The following is a 21,386-nucleotide window of genomic DNA, read 5'->3' as shown; positions in this document are numbered from 1 at the left end:
AAGGAAAACAAACTCACAAGTAAACTCTGCACTCTATACAGAAGAAATGAAGAAATTAATTGTAGATAAAATAAATGAGAAATGGACGAGCTCCCATCCAAATCACAAGAAAGATGACGCTTACTATAAGCTATCCCGACAAGACCAACGTCTAATCTTTCAACTCAGGACCGGACACAACAGAATGTGACAACACATGTTCCGGAAGCTCAAAATTGGAACCAGTGAAATCTGCCCATGTGGAGTATCACCAGAAAATGCCGACCACGTCCTCCAAAACTGCACTCTCTACTAAGAGGCCCGTATAAGACATTGGCCCCAAATCACCCCAATAGAAAAAAAACTATATGGAGAGCTCCCTGATTTGGAAACCACTGCGCAGTTCATCTCATGTATTGGTCTAGTCATATGAACACTCCAACATAACAATGAGAACGATGAAGAAGAAGAAGAAGAAGAGAAGGAAAAAAAATAATCTTTTTCTGTTTGCAACACCAGTTCTTAATATCTACTGTACAAACATTATAGCTTATTGTATTGTACCTGGTTTGATATGACTGATGAGCTTCCTAAATGAAATGAAAAGAATGTTGAGTTGAAGGAACTCTGAATCAGCTCCTTTCAAGACGTCTGCTGCCTCATTCACCATCTTCATCAATTCATACTTTTGTTGGGCCGACAAACCTTCCAGCTAAACATTTGAGCAATACAAAAAAAAATGTACATTTATAATATGGTGAATTTTTTTTATGATGAAATCAAGTTTTATCATATACACAGACAAATTCTCAATCATCCATTTGGTCTGTTGGATGCTACACTGATAGAAGCCGGAAAAAACATAATTATAAAATATATAAAAAAATATTATTGTATGAGCTTTTACAGAAATACAGAAATCAAGAAAAGATGATTAATAAATAAATAAATGACATGTCCAACTGTGCACTTACATCTTTGGACTGTGTCTGGGAAATAGAAGAACTTAAAAACTGGATCAAATGTGACCTTAATCTTTTAGCTGCAATAGAACTATTGACCTTGATTTGTTCTCTTAATCTAAAATCAACAAAGATAAAAAAAAAGATTACGTTAAAATGATTTCATTGAAAGTGCATACTAATAATAAGACAGTATTTCCATGAAAGTGTGTGAATCTTTAATAATAAGAGATTATTAGAGCTACTTCACAAAGAATTTAGGTTTGTGGATAGAAAATAAAAATCAGTTTGTAGCTTGACCTACTTTACAACTAGTTTTAATTTCACTAACATGTATACATTCATCCACTTACTTATCTATCTGTTGGAAGCAGGAAGGATCAGCTGGAGGAATGATCAACACAATAGCAGGGACTTCACTTTCTATTCCATCTAAAGTTTTGATCTGAAACACACAGAGATGTAATAGTATTAACAGTTTAGGACAAAATTTCACTTAGATTGTTATGTATTTATTAGAAGACAATATTGACATTTGTTATTGCTAATGCATTAGATTTATACAAAAAAAAGTTTTTAAAAATTACCTTTCATCTTTCAGCATCAGAATTTTCCAAAATCATTACAAAGTCCCCTTTTGCTAATGACACCTGAATGTATAGGAAACAAAAATCTTTACTATTAATCCCAACAAATACAACCACAATAAGAAGACTTAGCTACAACAAATCATTAATTAAACCTGCTTTGGTACCATGGGATCTAAGTGACATCAAACCTTTTTAGAAAAATTTTTATATCACAATTAAAATTTTTCATGCCACACAATTCCTTGTAAAGCTTTCCCCATTTAAATATTGTCTGGTTATTTATTATTTAGGTCAACTGTATTTCAAGCATAATAAAACTGTGACTGATATTTTTGATACACATGAACCAGGGTAAGTAAGTCCTAAAACAAGCTATTTGGATAAGGTCCCAACAATGTCATGAACAAACTACTATTGCAACTAACTTTGACAAATAAGCTAAAATCAAGGAAACTCACTCTATTTGGAATGATGTAAAAGAACAAAGCTGTATCTCAATAGTTTAAACTAGAATGATTTTTTTTTTTTGTTTCAAAAACAGACTCACTATTAACTGGGAATGAAGAAATAACAAAAGTGAGTCACTAATAAGAAAAAGAATTATATTAACAGACATGAATAAATCTTTGAACAGTGGCTATATCATTGGGTCTTTTAAGGAATGTCTGATATTGCTTGTTAAAAATTTCTTGTTAAAAAAGGTTGAAGTTCAAATAATGTAAGAAAGATAATTGGCCCTCACTCTTGTGCCATTTAACAGTTTAAGTGCATCAAAGGTCTTAAGACTTCAAACAAGTCCTTTGTAGCTGTAGAATTTTCATTGTACAAGAGCAGGTTGATATTAGCAACTATCATTTAAACCACTGAAACAATTGCCTAAACAATTCAATATCAATTATGATGATAAGCTGACTTTAGCTATACAGAACAATTATAGATGCAACTTTGACACTTGGTTTTCCTCCAGGATAATAAAGATTCATAAGAGGGAACACAATTTATTAGTAACAATAAGTAAGTCTCTGATAAGAAAGGTAAATAATGAAAGTGATGACAATCAAAAATCAAATGTAGGTCAGCATATTACTTTCATGAGATGGGTTAGGGTAATAAAGATTCATAAGAGGGAACAAAATTTATTAGAAACAATAAGTAAGTCTCTGATAAGAAAAGTAAATAATGAAAGTGATGACAAGCAAAAATCAAATGTAGGTAAACATATTACTTTCATGAGATGGGTTAGGGTAATAAAGATTCATAAGAGGGAACAAAATTTATTAGAAACAATAAGTAAGTATCTGATAAGAAAGGTAAATAATGAAAGTGATGACAAGCAAAAATCAAATGTAGGTCAACATATTACTTTCATGAGATGAATAACAACGTTATTCAGAGATAATTAATGAACGAGTGCCATGGCAAACTCACATGTTTGTGCTGATATTGAACAAGAGCTCTAGCCTTCAAAGGCCATTCTGGCAGTTCTTTGCGGTAATGAACTGGGTGAATATCTCTGCTTCGCTCTGTCAGAAGATCTAACTGGCCCTGATAGTCCAACAATTGTTTGATTATTAACTGAAATAAAAATGATTAGCAAAAGAATTATTTTGCAACTTGTACATCAGCATCTGACACTTTCTTTCTTTAAATTTATTAAACCTTCTATAAAGATTTTTAAAAATTGTATAATTTTACTAAAGAGTAATCTTAATGTGAAATATGTTGCTCTGCATAAAAAAATAATTTAAAAAGGACATAGTCTTGATCTGCAATCTGAAAAAAACTTTTTTTTTGTTTAATTTTTATAATCTGAAACAAATCTGAATGATAAATAATCTTACTCTGAAATGTTTTAACATGACATTAGGATCTTGAGTCTTGACTTGAGCTCTAACTGTTGAACTGTCCATCCAAAGCAAGAATGAAAGCATGTTTTCTTCCAGGTGGCGAACATCATGGTAGAACTTTCAGGACATTAGAATAGAAATGTCGAATCATTATGCTACTTCTATCAGAACATCATGGTAGAACTTTCAGGATATTAGAATAGAAATGTCTAATCATTATGCTACTTCTATCAGAACATCTTGGTCAAAATATCACAGCATCTTGGTACAATTAAGATGCAATTATTGCCTATGTCTTACTGATTATACTGTTTGATTTAGTATTAATCTTGGCATGCACTTTTGGTTTTCTGCTTGTATTAACATGTCATCTGGTTGTCTACTTCTACTGATATTGTCACTTTAGTTTACTATTCAAACTTTAGTGTCAGTCTCATTTACTTCTTGTAATAATGTTTCACTTAGTCTACTGCTTCGAATGAGATTTCACTTTAGTTTTATGCATCATCTCTAGTGTTCCAATGATCAGTTAGCAATTTCTAATAGAAAAAATATCACAAAGCGAAATGAATATTTACCTGATGATAGTTAGCAGCATTTTCAATGTGAATACCTAAACATTCATTGACTGTTTGAATCCAAGACCAACTCTTACGTATAGCTGAGACACAGTCCTAATTAGAACAGAAAAAAAAATGTAAACAAATTGTCTACTTTTGAAACACATTTTCACAGAGTAGCAAATACTATTTATTTGTAGGAGCTGGTCTTTAAAGTTTCCCTCTAAAAACAACAGTATACTGACTTTAAGTTAGGGCCTTTTGATATACAGTCTTCATGTCTATAATCACTGGTATATAGATTTGTTATCCTAGAATATATCTTGCATTAGACCTAATGTAAACCCTTTGTTTATTTAATTCTATACATAAAAAAGTTCAACATTTAATAAATATTATACTTACTTTATGAATTTTGGACTGTGCTGGGACATCTTCTCCTCTATAAACACTATCAAACACTAGTGGTCTTTGACTTAGATACAAAGCTCTGGCTTCAATATCTGACTCAACATTCTAGAGCAGAGTGAAAAAGAAAATGGATTTATGGCATAAAACTGTTCAGTTGAAACAAAAAAGATTTACTTCAGTTTCTGTTAAGTGTTATAACACTGAAAATGCTATAACCCAAATACAATTAAGCTACCATTACAAAACATTACATCTTATATATTTACAAGTTATAAGTTATAAGTTGCAAGAAATATCTGTTATTCAATGGATACCAGCTCATGTACAACTAGAAGGAAATGAGCTTGCCAAGAGTGGGAGAACAAACTCACAATTAAACCCTGCACTCTATCCAGAAGAAATGAAGAAACAAATAGTAAATAAAATAAATGAGAAATGGATGAGCTCTCATCCAAATCACAAGAAAGATGATGCTTATTATAAGCTATCCCGACAAGATCAACATCTAATCTTTCGACTCAGGGCCGGACACAACAGAATGCGATACCATATGTACTGGAAACTCAAAATTGGAACCAGTGAAATCTGCCCATGTGGAGTTTCACCAGAGAATGCTGACCATGTCAAGATGCTGTACAAGACATTGGCCCCAAAATACCCCAATAGAAAGAAAACTATATGGAGAGCTCCCTGATTTGGAAACCACTGCGCAGTTCATCTCATGTATTGGTCTAGTCATCTGAACGCTCCAACATAAAAATGAGAACGAAGAAGAAGAAGAAGCAAGAAATATTGTGACGATGCTTGTCTGTCTGTGTCATTTTACAACTCAAAGAGATGATCTTTTCCCTTTGTAACTACTCATGTGACTTAAGAGGCCAGTCCTAAATCCTAGATACACATCTGCAGTCACAGGCTGGGTATTTTTTATCACTAAACATTGCATCCTTTTCAACTGTGATCCAGGTCACTTCCACTACGCTTGCTTTCCATGTGGGTCTATCTGTGTTTCTTTCACCAACTATTGGTGTTGATTTTGAAAAGTTTCATATAGAGCAGAGCAACAAAAAAAAAACACAAAAAGGAATTATGGAATAAAACTGTTAAGTTGAAAAAATGTTCTATGAGATGAACCATATTTCTTCTGACTGAAGGAGGCCAACAATCATTTAGAAATGGAATAGAGAAGCTCTACTGCCCTCTACTACCCTACTAACCTCTCCATTGCTGGGGAATATATTTACATCAACAGCTGATGATGTTATATTTTACTAACATTAATAGCTGAAGTTGTAAAATGTAGCTAAAATTATAGAATGAAGTAAGTAGCTGGTGATGTTGAGTCATCAAGAGCTAATGATATCACGACATTTGTAGAGATTCTTGCTCAAATGGGTCTTCCAATTCCAGTATCTTTACAATTCTCAGACAACGAGGCCTGAGCTGGCTTGGTCATGCCTGCAGGATGGAGGGCAATCGTATACCAAATGTCATTTTATGGACAACTCATGACGGGTTAAAGAAAAACTGATGGTCCCCACCTTCGATATGTTGATGTAATCAAATGGGACCTCAAAGCAGTGGACAATGATGTTGACTACTGGAAACACAAAGCCATACACCGCATTATGTGGAGAGATGGTGACCAAGAAAAGTATGGACAAAGAAAAAGAATTTGCCCCAGCTCTGGAAAAAAAGCATGCCTAACAAAAAATGGCTGGCTCCTTTACACCAAAGGGAATGCCAAATGCCAATTAACCTGGGACAAATGTGGACAAGAACGTCTCCCAGAGTAGGGCTCCACAGCCACATGAATGAAAAAGTGTTCTGTGAAATCAACCATAGTCATTCCATCACTAAAAGCGGCACACTAGTAGCTCCAAATGTGTTTAGCTAGTAATATTAAGAAGTAGGTAGCTCAGAAAATTATGACAGCATGATTGCTAGCAATATTATATCATCAATAGTTATGTTTAATTTTTCTTTCTGTAGACAAAGATGAAAAATGTTGTCTATACAAAATTCCACATTGTAATTGAAAGCCTTTACAAAATAAACAAACAAGTTTTAACACAAAGTTAACTTGTCAATGGAGGACTTTTGATAAACTACATTCAACTTGAATTCATTTAAGCTGAATGATCAAAAAAAAATTTACCTGAAGCAAATTTTCAATTTCAGACACAAACAAGACAGTCTCCAAACAACGTTTCTTCTGTTGGTTCAAATCCTAGAGAAACAAAGGGATTAAGAGAAATTAGATTTGGGTTGTCTAAACATATCTATCTATGTTTTTTCTAACTAGGAAAAACAGATAAATATGATTTTTTGTTTGTTTTTAGTTTAACATTGAGGTTCATCCCAATTGATTTTCAACTGTATATGTAGCTTTAAAACCTTACAATAACAAAGCCTATATGAATTAAGACAAACTAAAAAAAATGAATAAATGACTTTTACAGTTTAAATTACTCATTTCATAATCTCATCATCTAATCAGAGCCAAAAGTAAGAAACCTAATTCATTATAAAGATATTTTTAAAAAATGCATTTTGATTTCTAATCCCTAACCTTTAAAATTTAGTTTCAAAATTTATTAAACACAGTGGCTATTGCAAAGACAACCCCTAGATATAAAAAAAGAAATTAAAAGTAACCACCAACAGACAGATTTATTTTTGTCTGCATTGGATGTGGCAAAATATGTAGTTCTCAGTTAGAACCTTCTAAAATATTACACTTCTAGTAATCTCTGCATTCAAGGACAAGCTTTTTGATTATTAAGCTCTAAGCTAGCATCCTATTCAAATAACTGAAAGCAACCAATGGCAAAATAAAAAACATAAAATAATAGTAAAAAATTACCTCTGTTAGTAACAGTTCTGTCTCTAGATTGTCAAATTCTTTATTGTGAGTGTGGCCCTGAAATAAAAATATACAAGAAATTATTTCATCATTGGACCAAAACTTGTATCTTTGCATTAAAAACATGTAAAAAAAAATACATATTAGTATAGCTATAAAATAAACGCACAAAGCAATTTTTAAAATATGCATCCTCATAACAAGTACTGCAAGGTCTTCGGGGCTTGCAAAGACCTTCCTTCAGGGAATAGTACCAGGAAAAAGAAGAAGAGGCAAACAGAGAAAGTGAGGGCAGGACAACATAAAAGAATGAATGGGCCTGCCATTGAAAGAGATTCTATCCAAGGCAAAAGACAGAGAGGAATGGAGAAAGTCAGTTGACAAATCTTATGTGGCGCCCTAACTGTCCAACAGATTAAGAATAGGGAAAGGCGAAGGAACATGTAACAGAGTTTAAAAAAAACACATTTTAAAAAAAAGGTTAAGTTTGAATTTTAGATTCCAGTGCCAGTAATGAAAGGGACTGGGTTGACAAAACAATAATAATTTACTCACTCTGCTTTTCTTGATTTCTTCCACCTTCTGAGTCACTTCTAAAAATGTGTTGGATCCATTCCTTAGTTCTTGGAGGCATTGTTGTGTGCTAATATAGTGGTCAGTCAGAGGGAGCTCATCCAGTTGTTGCTAATAAAAACAAAAATATTAACTGAACTTCATTGAATGCAGTGTGAGCAGGAATGTATTATTAATCTGTAATACAAATAATATTACATCACTCCTATGTAATGTAAGAATTTATATATGGATTCAAAAGTTGTTTTTTTCTGTGAAAGTGTGTGTATATATATATATATATATCACAGTTTATTCAGAAAATGTGGATTAATTTTTTTTTGAGCTTTTACATTATGCAAAGGTTTTTAATTCCCTTTTTTTCTGAAACTCTGAGAATCTAAGTCATGACTCTTAATGGTTTCTCCCTTTGCAAGACATCTTCAGCTTTACTAGCCAATAATTTATTTTAATTTCATTTCTTCAAAGTATGGTGCCTGCTAAGCCATGAGGATTTTCGTAGTGCACAAACCAATCCACATGCACATATACACCAACTGTCAACCTTCTAATGCACACAGATCTAAAAAAAAATATTATATGAATAAGATGTGTCCCTTTCGGACTATTTCATGTGGAAAGCAAAGTGAAGGAGGTGTTTATTAAAATGCAGGTCTTTATATTAAAGGTTACAAAAAAAACAAAAAAAAAACAAGGGGATCAATAAAAAAAAAAAAACAAACACTATAAACTTTTTCAACAAGCAAAGCACAGATATAGACTAAAAGTAGGGGTTAAAAAGGGGGAGAATTTTGAATTATGTGTCAATATTAGGCAATTCCATGGGAGGTCCTACATTCATAAGGGCTGCTACAATACACTGGGGTGAAAGGTAATAATGGAAGTATTCCATTTAATGAATTAAAAAAAAAAAACTGTCCTCAATTAGCTAGTGTACCTTTCATAGTGTTTCAAACACTAGCCTTACTAGATAAATCTGGAATCGAAACGATAAAGACCTGTTTAGGTAAAAAAATCTTATAGGAATAAAAAAGAATACTCAGCAGCTCACGCTTCTGAAAGCTACAGCTGTAGCTTCAAAACATTTGAAACTTAAAAAGAACAACACAGAAACAATATTAAAAAAAAGCTGAAATTGAGCCATGCTGACAAAGGATTTGTCTGTGACAAATATGGTAAAATCTATCTATAAATAAATAAATAAATAAAATATATATATACATATACAAACACATATTTACATACACATACATATATTTGTTATCTTGATTTCCTTCTAAAGAAAATGGAATTGTACCTGTCTTTCTTTAACTTTATTGAGACATAACTCTACAGGTGTAGCATCACGCCTAGAGGACATTATGGTTTTAATTGAGTATTACTGGTTTCTCTGCAAGATGCAAGAATAATAACTTATAGTCAACAATTAAAATAACAAGTACTGAATTTGTTCAAAGTCTATTTTTTTCAAATTTTTTTTTGTTCTAATGTATACAAAGCTTTGAAATAGTACCTAATTTTGTATTTTACAAATGGGTTAATAAGTCATGTAAGGAAGAAAAACAAAAGTTGTTGATTCATAAAAATAATAAACAAAATAGTCTATTAATAGAAATTAAAATGTAGTTAGATCATGTGTTGGACTTTGAAAAAAAAGAATTAATGTATAAAATGAACTAATACTAAGGCAAATAACACTAATTAAAAGTAAACTATTAAGCATAAAGATTACTTGTTCCCACCCCCCTACTGTTTTATATTTTTTATGTTTCCAGGTTTATATCTAGGATAAACTACTCAGCTACAACCAACAACGTATATACAGTGACCACCGGTGGACAATGGTTATGCTTGGTATGGATGTGGAAAAATATAGCCACAGGATATACTCCATTCCTCATTAATCTTCAGACTCGAAGACAAACCTTATTATAATTATATATATATTGTATTTTTCAGTTGTCCTGTTGTTGTTATGCTACTAAATTGTTTTATTCTGGTTGTGATAGTTTTCTGTGTCCTTACATAAACAAAGGTCCATAATGAATAAAGCACAGAAGAATATCCACATGTTAATGAAATAAACCCAGAATCTATCTAGATCTAAACATTTTATAACTAATCTTTTTTTTATTTAAGAATAATTTAGAATCTAGAAATTGTTAACTAGATCTAGATCAGTAGTTCTCAGCCTGTGGGTGGCAACCCCCATGGGGCCAAACGACAAGTAAAACCATTGGAAATATGGATTTTTTTCTATTCCGGTGTTTCCCAAACAGTGTTCCATGGAACCTAGAGGCCTGAATAGGTGTTACACAAACTACTGGAATAATTAACAAGTAGGTTAACATGTGCATTAACCTCTCTAAAAAAAAAAGAAGCAAAAAATTATCTGGTTGTGTCACCTAAGATAAGTTAAAAGAAGCACTAGACAAAAAAACAAAGTAGAGAACAAGCATATTTTAGACAAGACAGTTCATGCCCAGATCACAAAACCTCACTCTGCAATATAATAAAACAATCCAGAGAACAGCAGACCTCCCTCTATTTAACCTTTGTGGACTGAAAAGGCATTTGACAGTGTAGACGGAGATGTCATTTAAAAACCGATGATACATTATGGTATACTAGATAAATTCATCAGAGCCTATATGAAGACTCCAAATGCCAAATAATTAACAATGGAAAGCTGACAAACTTCTTTGAAATGAAAATGGGAGTTAGGCAAGGTAAATGCTTTCCCCAACAATCGTCCTATAGGTAACTAGACTGGATAATGAGAAAGCCAACAACTGACAACACAGGCATACAATTGACAAAACATCTTGGGGGATCTGGATTTCGCAGACAATAGATATTTGCCTCCTTTCACATAAACTACAAAATGCTTAGACAAAATAAAACAAGATGATAATAGAAGCAGAGAAAACTGACTTGAAATAAAAAGTATGAAAACTGGGTTGATCATCATCATCATCATCAAACTCCATTAGAGTGAGGGCTTGAGAGGCTCAAATCCTCTCTTGCAAAAGCCCTGGACAGAAATTCTGCTGTCTTGCGTAGTGCATGAATGTCGCCATACAGGTCGAGAATTTTGGGTTTCCCAGACCTGTCTAGACGGACATCAGCAAGTCTGGGGCAGTCAAACAGAATATGAGGCACGGTTTCCTCATCTTCCCCGCAGCGAGGGCACCGTGAATCGAAATTTGGCCATAGCCGCGAGAAATATGAGCCAACAGGACAGTGGCCTGTCCTGCACTGTGCTATAATAGCTTGCTCAGGCCTGGACAGCCTCCACCACAGGGAAGTGCGGTCAGGGCGCCTCATGCGCTCCCAGACTCCACAGGCTTTTTGGGACTTGTCCCAGCACTCAAACCACTTTTCCATTTCTGTTTTTTGTATTATAGCCAGGGCTTGATGAAAGCTTACAGCCTGATCAGTGGGTGGAATTTGCCCTCCCTGGTGGGCCAAAGAGTCTGCGATTGTGTTGCCAGTCACACCTATGTGACTCGGTACCCACTGCATTATTACAGGGGTGCCATAGCGTTGTTTGAAGTTATGTGAAGCTGTAACTGGGTTGATGAGAATTTATATATATATATATATATATATATATATATGTGTGTGTGTGCAGTGCTTTTTTGTGACAGTACGCACCGGTACAGCGTAACGACACTTTTTTTCGAAGTGGGGAAAAAAGTATTACTTTTCTTGTATTTTAACGTTTATTATTAATTGATTAGTAGTTAAAAGTTAGGCAATCCATCACTGAGTACCGGCACTTATTTTTTTTTTTTTAAAAAAAGCACTTATATATATTTATATATATATATAAAAAGAGAGAGAGAGAGAGAGAGGGAGAGATAGTAGAGATCTAGTTAATTCTAGTTATTTCAAATTACATTATTATACTAGTATCTTCAACTCTAAAGGAAAATCTTAAACATTTAAAACATTTTTTTTATAAAGATCTAGATTTAGATCTAGAAATAGTCATAGACATAGACTATCTAATAGACTCTAAATCTTTGTTTTGCATCTATTTTGTAGATCTATTAGTATCACTGAGACTGAGAGTCACAGTGAGTATCAGTATTTATAATTATAATGACATGACTAATAAATCATGATGATCATCAACATTAGTCATACAACATAGACATAGTCGTGATAGTGACATGTCACATAGTGATGATAGTGTTATCTGTAGATTAGACTAGATCTAGATAATATAATAATATATAGATCTAGATGAAATATTATTTTATATATCATGTAGTAATACGTCTCTCACTCTCTGGTCTCTGTGAGTCTATATATAGAATAGATCTAGATTCTACTACTACTAGAATCTAGTACTACTACTAGATCTACACTAGTCTAAAATACTTATAAAGACTATTACTTACTACTTAATATCTAAGTAGTCTAAAGACAGTCTTAAAAGGTAAATAGTTCTAGACTTGGTCAGTCTTAGTCTACAGACTTACTCACTTAGTCTTGGAATAAACTTACCTGATCTTACCACTTAGATCTACTACTAGACCTCTAGACACTAGTATGATACTACTACTACTAGATTTAGAATTGAGTGACTATTTATATTAGTCTATTACTATTGTAATTGACTGTCACTGAAACTGAAAGACTGAGATAAGTAGATTTAGATTACTAGTCTAGAGTCTAGATTCTAGAATCATTCTAGATCTAATCAACTAATCAATTCTGAATTCTAGTCTATTCATTGTATTGTCATTACTTGTAACTTGTAAATTACTAGATCTAATAGTTATAGTGTTATAGTATCTAGAATCTAGAGGCTAGATCCATCTAGATCTAGATCTAATTAAATACTTCAATTTCAATAACTTTCAATAAGTTAGTCAGTTAATTACCTAGACTTAGACTACACTACTTAGTACTTAGACTAGTGACCTAGTCTAGTATTGTATATATAATATAGACTTAGATCTATCTACTATTCTAGATTGCTCTAACTATATCTAGATACTATTAATTGTTACCCTATTAATACTAATTACTAATAGATCTAGAATCTAGAGCTCTAGTACTATACTGTAACTATACTATAGTCTAGTATTGTATAGTAGTATTCTAGACTTCTAGATGTAGATCTAGTCTAGAGTCTGAACAACTTTGTTTTGTTTACCTGAAAATAAGGGTTGGGATGCCATTGTGATGGGGTATTTAAACCAAAACACAAGAATGGATTGCTAAAATAAACCCAAGTTTTAACAAATGAATTAGACCTAGTTGGTAAAAATGTTGACGGACCTGATCTTCAGTCTAGTTCAAGTCAACGTTTCTCAAAATCGTGGGACTCGAAGTCATAAAAAAAAGGGGGGGCGCAAAAAAGTTGTATTTTCATTTCATGTTACAATATTAACCAACGAAAATGAGATTATATTTATATTAATTATTATGCCTACCAATGTTTCTCAAATTAAAATATTTTAAGTTACGGTAAGTTAAAGGGCGTCGTCTAAGAAAACCTTTATATATATATAGCCCGACCTACCGTTTTTTGCGATAGGCGTATGGTATGCAATAAGCAATACTGTCTACTCAAAACGTTTTGAATATTAGGCCAACATTTCAAAACATCTCCGCTAACGTGACAATAGAATAATATGCTCGGCGGCAAAACGTCTTACCTAACACTTAGGCCTACTTTTTATTTATTTTTCGTTTTTATTTGATAAATAGTGCGGTATGATTGACTACGTGGAAACTCCCCTGGGAAAGCTTAGTTAGAGTTTCCCTAGAACGTGTTGGCCTACCACTTTCTGAATGGAGAGGGAGTCTGATGAAATTGGCACCAGGAAGAAAAAAAAAAAGCTAATCAAGACTCTGTCAGACGGAGAAAAAAACTTCCTAGAGCTATCGGTAGAGTAGCCTACTGTTAAAGATTAGATTGAGAGATTTTTCAAATCCTTAAATTTCTTTTTTTTTTTTCTAAATTATTATTAAAAAAAAAAAAACTAACATAAACAATGCTTAATATTTAGCACGCAGCTACCCAGAGTATTTTGTATCCCGATTAATGCTTTTGATACCGTTTTACCAAAATGACCTAATTAAGCTAGTTATATATATATGGTTTACTTAAGCCTGCTATTTTGGGTTTGAGTTTTGAGTTTTTGGCACATCGGCACAATTTAGGCCATGTCGTGCCCGTAATCCTTCAAGGATTACTCTCCTTTACAAGAGCTAAATTCTATACAGTTAAATCATTAAAAACAAGGTCTATTCACAGTTAAAATAGTAAAAAAAAACAATATCAGAAATATTATTAACCAAATCAAAAGTGTCTAAAGGGCAATAAGTCTCGGGAGTAGATCAATTCCCTTTGAAGACGATTAGTTATTTGAGTAGACAAATCCTAAAGGTAATAAGCTCTAAGGCAGTGATGCCCAAAAGTACGGCCCGCGGGCCAGATTCGGCCCGCGACGTGGTTCTATCCGGCCCGACAAAACAAAATTAAGAAAATCACCCACACCTCCAGCCCCCCCCCCCCCCCCCAAAAAAAAAATAAGGTTGAAAAGTGTAACTTTACCTACGTTAGGGCTCTTTTTGTTCTAATGGATTGGCACCACGACATTTAACACTTTAATGTAAAATGTAACAAAAAAAGTGAACGGATCTTTACTTTTTTTGTTTGGAACATGATAATAAGCCAACATATTTGTTTTATAAAGAAAGTGTGGCTTTTTAACCAAAAAAAAAAGCAGCATATGAACAGCATTATGAAACAAATATAGCGGTATTGATTGGAATATTTAACACAAAGAGACAAGAAAATTAGTCGGTGGTAAAACTTGCTAAAATATTGCTCAGATTTGAAGTAGAGAAATGAACCCATTTTCCGACGCGTGAAAAAAATAATTCAAATATCCCATTAGTTAATGTAAGTACTACATCCATGGGTTTCTCATAAAATTAGTTTAAATGGGTTTCTCATAAAATTAGTTTAAAGTCAATTTCATTTCTGTTTTTATTTTTGTTACTTTTTCGGTCATCTGGCCCGCGACACGAGTGTCGAAAATTAAAATGGCCCGCAGGTCGAATTAGGTTGGGCATCACTGCTCTAAGGTATATGCACGTTATCTGATGACATGATCAAGTGTTGCAGTTTTTTTTCCCTTGTCTCTTACTTCGGCAAGCCATAATCCTATTTTATAGGCCTACCTACCTTGGTCGGTGTACATTAATCAGGCCTACTAAGTCAATTAAGAAACTGTCTATTAATAAGGGAAAATGTAAATGTCCCGGCAGAAGTTTTTTGCAAGAACAATTTAGTTAAGATCCTGTTTATTTGAAGAATGCGCCTATGACACTTTGTAGAGTTTCTTTTATCCTGTTAGGAATATGTTGTTCGTGTCTTGCTGTCGTAAAGAAATACAATACGCTTAATTTGTTTTTTAAAGTTTGATGATAAACTTAGTGTTTGGTTACAGTTTCGTAGTTCCACTTCGGGAGGAATGTCAAACATGCATGATTTGAAACACATCCGACTAAGATCCTACCCTGAATCGGGAATATTTAGTCACCTGATGCAAATACATTAGCGCGGTGTGACAGCTGACGTGCCTCAATGACCCTTAGAGCTATAGGCCTACTGGTGAAGCCAGACAAAAGGTGCATCCCCACTTTCTGGGACATAGGGGTTGTGCAATAGTCTTACAACCTGTCAATGAAAAACAATACCAAAAACCACAGCGAAAACACTAAACATAGATGCGAGAGTAGAGCGCCACGTGCCTCAATGACCCTTAGAGCTATAGGCCTACTGGTGAAGCCAGACAAAAGGTGCATCCCCACTTTCTGGGACATAGGGGTTGTGCAATAGTCTTACAACCTGTCAATGAAAAACAATACCAAAAACCACAGCGAAAACACTAAACATAGATGCGAGAGTAGAGCGCCACGAAGGAGATTAATAAGTTGTGCAGGGAAAAACGAAGGAATTCTGTAAGGCCGACCACTCTACTTAAACCGATGTCCTGTCTTGTACTTTCTTTGTACAGAAAGCATCTCTTAGCTTGGGAACATGGAATTTTCGTACATTGCTGAAAACAGATTTGCACAAGTTACCTAGGAAATAGCAGGAGAAACCTTCTTTTTCTCTGGAAAGGAAATAGAAGAAGATTTCCAAGAAAATGGAGTAGCATTCCAATTAATCAAAAAAACATTTAAACTTCTGCTGAACCAGTTTCAGAAAGAATAATCAGAGTCAAATTTTTGTCCAAGTTAAAAAATGTTCATATCATTATGTGATATATTCCCACCAATCTTGCAAATACGGATAAAAATATATTCTTTAACCAACTGCGACAAGTACCCATAATAGATTATCGGTCGTCATGGGAGACCTGAATGCTAAAGGGGGAAGTAACAAAAGAGGGAGAAAATTATGAGCAACCATGGACTTGACAACATAAATGAAAATGTAGAGATGGCTATGCAGACTTCTGCACATTTAATGAACTGGAGATAGGAGGCAGCCTTTTTTATCTTTTTTTTTTTTCTTTTATAGATTATAGACCGTTACTTCAAAAGAGAAGATAATTACGTCCTAGACATTTCATGTGTCAATCTAGTCATGTATGTTAATCATTGATTTAAGCTCTGCTTAGTTGTTGGTTTTCCTGGCTGATTCTGGCAACCCATTCCAAAAGACCTTAAAAAAGAACATGGCGACGCAGTGTACTAGATGACACTGAGAGGACAGGAAAGACCATCAAGAGACCGTGGAGAGTAGCATATTTTTTTACTGAGGTTCTAGTTCCATGAGGAACAAAAAAAAAAACTACAGATGATTATGATGATAATATGGAAATTGTGCTATTAGGACAATTAACAGCGGCAATTGCTTCTATTTAAATTCAGAATAAAGAAATATTGGTGCTAGCTTGAATCAATACATATTTGTTCTAAATTAGGGTTTAAAAGGATTTCTCTAATATTAGTTATCTGTGTTTCCACAACAACAAGCTCAGTCACTGCCTAGGCTCTCAACTCTACCAATGATTTACCCACAATGCTAGATGAAGTACCCACCACAGTAGAACAATGCGATAGACAAGATGGCTCCCGGCAAAGACACTGGATTCGATAGTATCCCTCCAGATCTTCTGAAACAGTGCAAAACCACATTAAGTCAACCACTACACAAACTGCTTTGCAAATGGAAAAAGGTGCTGTTTCACATGACCTCCGGGATGCTAAAATCATCATCTTGTACAAGAACAAATGTGACAGAAGCGGCTGTAACATTTACATGGAAATTTCTCTCTAAGTATTGTAGGAAAGTCTTTGCCCGAGTAATACTTCCCAGGCTACAAAAACTTTCTGATAGGGTCTATCCAGAATCACAAGGTGGCTTTCACTTAGGGGCGATCTACAATCGACACAATGTTCTCAATCCGAATATCCGTCAACTTCAGGAAAAGTGAAGAGAACAAAGGAAGCCTTTGTACATTGCGTTTATCAGCCTCACTAAGGCCTTCTACCAAGTCAGCAGAGATGGCCTCTTAAAAAATGTGCAAATAATAGGCTGCCCACTCAAACTGCTAAATGTAATTGTCTCCTTCCATCAAAATATGACGAAGGCATCCATTCCAGTTTGATGACAAACTTCTGAATATTGCCAGACTGAGGGCCAAATCGAAAATCAGAACCACCCTCGTAAGAGATTTGCTATTCGCGGATGATGCAGCAGTAGTGGCACACACAAGAGAAACTTCAGCCACTAATGTCCCGCTTCTCTCAGGCATGTAAAGAGTATGGGCTACCCATTAGCATGAAGAAAACAAACGTGCTACAACACCACCCCCCATCCCAGATATGGTAAATGAATTCTGCTACCTTGGATCCACAATTCAAACCGGTAGCTCAAAATAGAATCAAAACAGTAATCAAAATGGAGGACTACAAGGAATGCGTTCTGAGCACGCTACTGTACGACAGTGAGTCGTGGACTACCTATGCAAAGCAAAAGAGAAAACTAAATTCATTCCATTCGCCCTGCCTCCGAACGATCTTGAAAATCACTCTGCATGAGAGAGTGTGCAATACTGTGATCCTTGAGCGAACGGGTCTTACCAGCATCTTCGTAATCCTAAGGCAACGACGCCTGGCCATGTTCGCCGGATGGTGGACTATCGTATCCCGAAAGTCATTCTTTACGGGAAAGTTCGCGTCTGGCTCAAGAAAAACTTGTCGTCGTCGTCCCCCCCCCCTTTCCTTTCGTTACGTGGATGGAATCAAAAGGGACATCAAAACAGTGAACATTTATACTGACCATTGGGAAGACATAGCCCTAGACCGCACTACGTGGAGAGAGGTGGTGACCAAGAAAGCTATGGACAGAGAAAAAACATGGACCTTAGCTTTAGACCAAAGCGAAAGCTACCGTAACCTACGACATGTGCGGACGGTAGTGTCTCTTCAAAATAGGGCTCCACAATCACACGAAAAGGTGTTGTAAAATGTTTTGTTTGTAAAATGTTTTACATGTTTCGGATGCTCCTTCAGAGTTGAAGATAATTACTTCCTAGTCCAAACCTCCCGCAGGACGACGGGGGATGGGAGCGAGTTTGAACCCGGGACCATCGATAAATCTGAACGACAGTCCAGCGCGCAAACCGCACGACCAGGCAGCCATCCTACGAGATGAACCATAGTCGTTACAACTGAAGAAGGGCAACTAAGTTAACTGTATTATTTCTCTCACTAAAGAGGAGCATATGACCTTTCCACCCAACCTAAAAATGACAAATTATTTTTTTTCGTCGAAAGAAAATAGTCTATTCAATAAGCCTATGGGGGAAAAAACACGCACACCAGGAAACTGAATGGAGATATTTTAAACAAATGTTACAAATAGTACTTTAGGAGTGGAAAAAAAATGGTGTGTACAAAGCAGAGGACAGTAGAGGGAAAGGCAAGGGGCACGATGCCCAGGGCGCCACCCTCAGGGAGACATACGCAGAGAGGCGCCAAAAAAAAAATTATTGTAGGTATTTTTGTTAGGTAATACATTCTAAGGAGATTTCCATTATATTATTATTAAATATTTTGTATTTATAAGCCTATGTGATGTACATGGAACATGGGGGGGGGGGGGGCGCCAATAAGGTTCTTGCCCGGGCACACGTTTTGCTCATTACGCCTCTGGACTAGAAAGTCTATGCTGACTTTGATGGTGAAGGGGACACGAAGAATTCTTACATGTTAATCATGTCTTGACTGTTTCGCTAACTGCTTTTATAATCTTAGACGCCGTTTAATTGGGGCGGAGTCAAACAAAAAAAGTTGGGGGGGGGGATAGCAAAACAACCTGCAATGCCCGACCCTCTTGATTCAGTAACACTTTCAGCAGATATTTAATAGTGAGGCAAAAGTAATAGGTATTTTTTCCACATTCTACAAATAGTGTCTGTCATCCCTTGCAAGAAAAGTCCAAGTGGTCTTCCTGGTAATTTTAAGTCATATATGGCAGTTCCCTGAACTTCTCGGGATCCACACGGCCCACGTTGAGAATCACTCGTTTACATTCTTTTCGATCTATAGATTAAGATCGATACATCTAGATATATATCTATTGCGTACTTTTTACCTTATTCACTAACGGTAACGCCACTAAGTTTTCTTGTTAATAGCAAGCTTTAAAAAAAAAAAAAAAAAAAACAGACAACCGAGATTTCCCCTTTCCCTAGATCTAAGTGTCATCTGTGAGTTGAATCTAAGTCAATACGTTCAGCCCGTTTGTATAGCACGTCTTGTCTAATGTCAACTGAAGCCATTGAATAGAGTTGACGACGGCATAGAGAGATACAAATGGCCAGTTCGAGGGCATTTATTTATTATTTTTGTTTTTGTTTTTTTAAGTAGGAAAGTAGAACCACGGATGAAGGGAGAAGAGAGTTGCGAACAGGAGCGGGGTTGCTACTCATCAATATGAAGTTGAGTTGAAAGAAAGAGCATTATAGACTATATATATATACAGAGAGAGAGAGAGAGAGACACACACACACACACACACACACAGAGACATGGGTTACGGTACAGTGGCTGAGTGGTTAATTACGATTTTGAATTTCTGGATTTTTAGGGTACCTGACTTTTATTGGGAAAAGTTAAGGCGGTTGGGCATTTGTACTGGCCACATATGTTCATTAATCAGCCAAAGAAGCAGATGACTTTAACACAATTTGATCTATAGATGGCAAGGTCTGAATAGGGGAACCTCTTATTTTATATATATATATAAATATATATATTATAGATTACAGTTTGCATATATTAAGGTTAGGGTTAAGTCAATGATTTTCCTGGCTGATTCAGGCAACCCATTCCATGCTCTAATAATATGGCACTTGCTTAGAGAGGAAGGAACGCTTAGGCCCTATAGCGTATGAAATAATGAGATTAAGAAATGTGCATTTATCTTTGTGTCTTTCTAAGTATTATATTTGTCTTTGAGAAATCCAAAGCGATTTCGCGACAATTATAGCTATGTAAATTCACCTGTGTATGGGCATTTGTTATAGATCTAAAAGTTTTGAAACACAAGAGTTCCAAAAGCAAATAATATAATATTGCTATAATATAATTATTTCTTAAAAAACACTCTGCATAGGGCATTATTAGTCCAAGGACTTAAATCTTTGGTAAATTTAGACTAGGACTTGGTCTACTTTCTAAATATTTAAACTTTACCTTTTTGTTCTTAGTTCTAGACTATATGTTTTGTTTTAGCATTAGTCATGCTCAACTGACTCCAACTAGATTTGTACTATATTAGGAACATTAGCAGAGTAGCAATAAATAATCCACATGAACGTTATAATAATTGTTACAAAAATTTGTAACATGCATATAATTTTACACATTTACACATTTCAAGAACAGTAGCACACTGGAAATATACACATTGTAATCTGTCAATACAGTCTGTTGCTATAGTCTATATATGGAGTTTCTCACCTGTTAACACAGTTAACACAGTTGATGTGTTCGTGTGCGTGTAGTAGGCGTGGCGTTGTCATTACCTATATAGGTGATGCATGAAATAGAGAGGATGGAAAGGGAAGAAAGTTGGCGTGTGTATGTTACTGTGTGTAAGTTAGACTCGGTGTGTCAAGTGATAGTCAGGGTCCTTTAAATTTGCATTAACCAATCGTAAATGAAACACATTTATAATAGGCTACACTCTATACATTTATGGCCTATAATTTAGGGTCGATGATTTTAGTATTATACGTGGATCTCTAGGCTACAAGCATGGCATATACTAGATTATATTTTTACATCTTTTTTATCTAAACTGAAAGTTCAGTCTAATAATTTATAATGTATGCTGATAATAAAAAACAGAATCAGCAAGAGAGAAGTTGCATACAAAAAAAAAGGTGTGCATGTGCGTGCATGTATTTACTGACTGTAAATGTCACTTTTTTTTTAAAGTAGACATATAGACAGTGCTTTTTTCTTTAAACAATAGGTGCCGGTATTCAGTGATGGATTGCCTAACTTTTAACTACTAATAAATAATGATAATTTTAAACGTTAAA

At 34.8% G+C, this 21,386-nt stretch overlaps 1 protein-coding gene across 4 annotated transcripts; it reads right to left on the bottom strand.

Moving 5' to 3' along the window:
- Positions 1-649: 649 nt before the first annotated feature.
- Positions 650-20,883, bottom strand: LOC129921613 (desmoplakin-like). 4 transcript variants are annotated; one of them, XM_056044128.1, is made up of 13 exons: positions 20,800-20,883; positions 9,086-9,178; positions 7,771-7,899; positions 7,216-7,272; positions 6,508-6,579; positions 4,344-4,454; positions 3,957-4,052; positions 3,373-3,495; positions 2,960-3,106; positions 1,529-1,591; positions 1,295-1,386; positions 954-1,059; positions 650-691 (listed from the first exon to the last, which is right to left on the bottom strand). In XM_056044128.1, the coding sequence occupies exons 2-10, from the start codon at positions 9,146-9,148 to the stop codon at positions 1,532-1,534; spliced, it is 858 nt and encodes a 285-aa protein (XP_055900103.1). In that variant the 5' UTR covers positions 9,149-9,178; positions 20,800-20,883; the 3' UTR covers positions 650-691; positions 954-1,059; positions 1,295-1,386; positions 1,529-1,531. The 4 variants fall into 4 exon arrangements, with proteins under 4 accessions (XP_055900103.1, XP_055900102.1, XP_055900101.1 ...); XM_056044127.1 differs by lacking the exon at positions 20,800-20,883 and adding an exon at positions 20,533-20,767; XM_056044126.1 differs by lacking the exon at positions 20,800-20,883 and adding an exon at positions 12,959-13,037.
- Between the last annotated feature and the right edge of the window lie 503 nt (positions 20,884-21,386).

Source organism: Biomphalaria glabrata, chromosome 10 (genome assembly GCF_947242115.1).
Source record: "Biomphalaria glabrata chromosome 10, xgBioGlab47.1, whole genome shotgun sequence".
Taxonomy (NCBI): Eukaryota; Metazoa; Mollusca; class Gastropoda; family Planorbidae; genus Biomphalaria; species Biomphalaria glabrata.
This window is presented reverse-complemented; position numbering and strand designations above follow the sequence as displayed.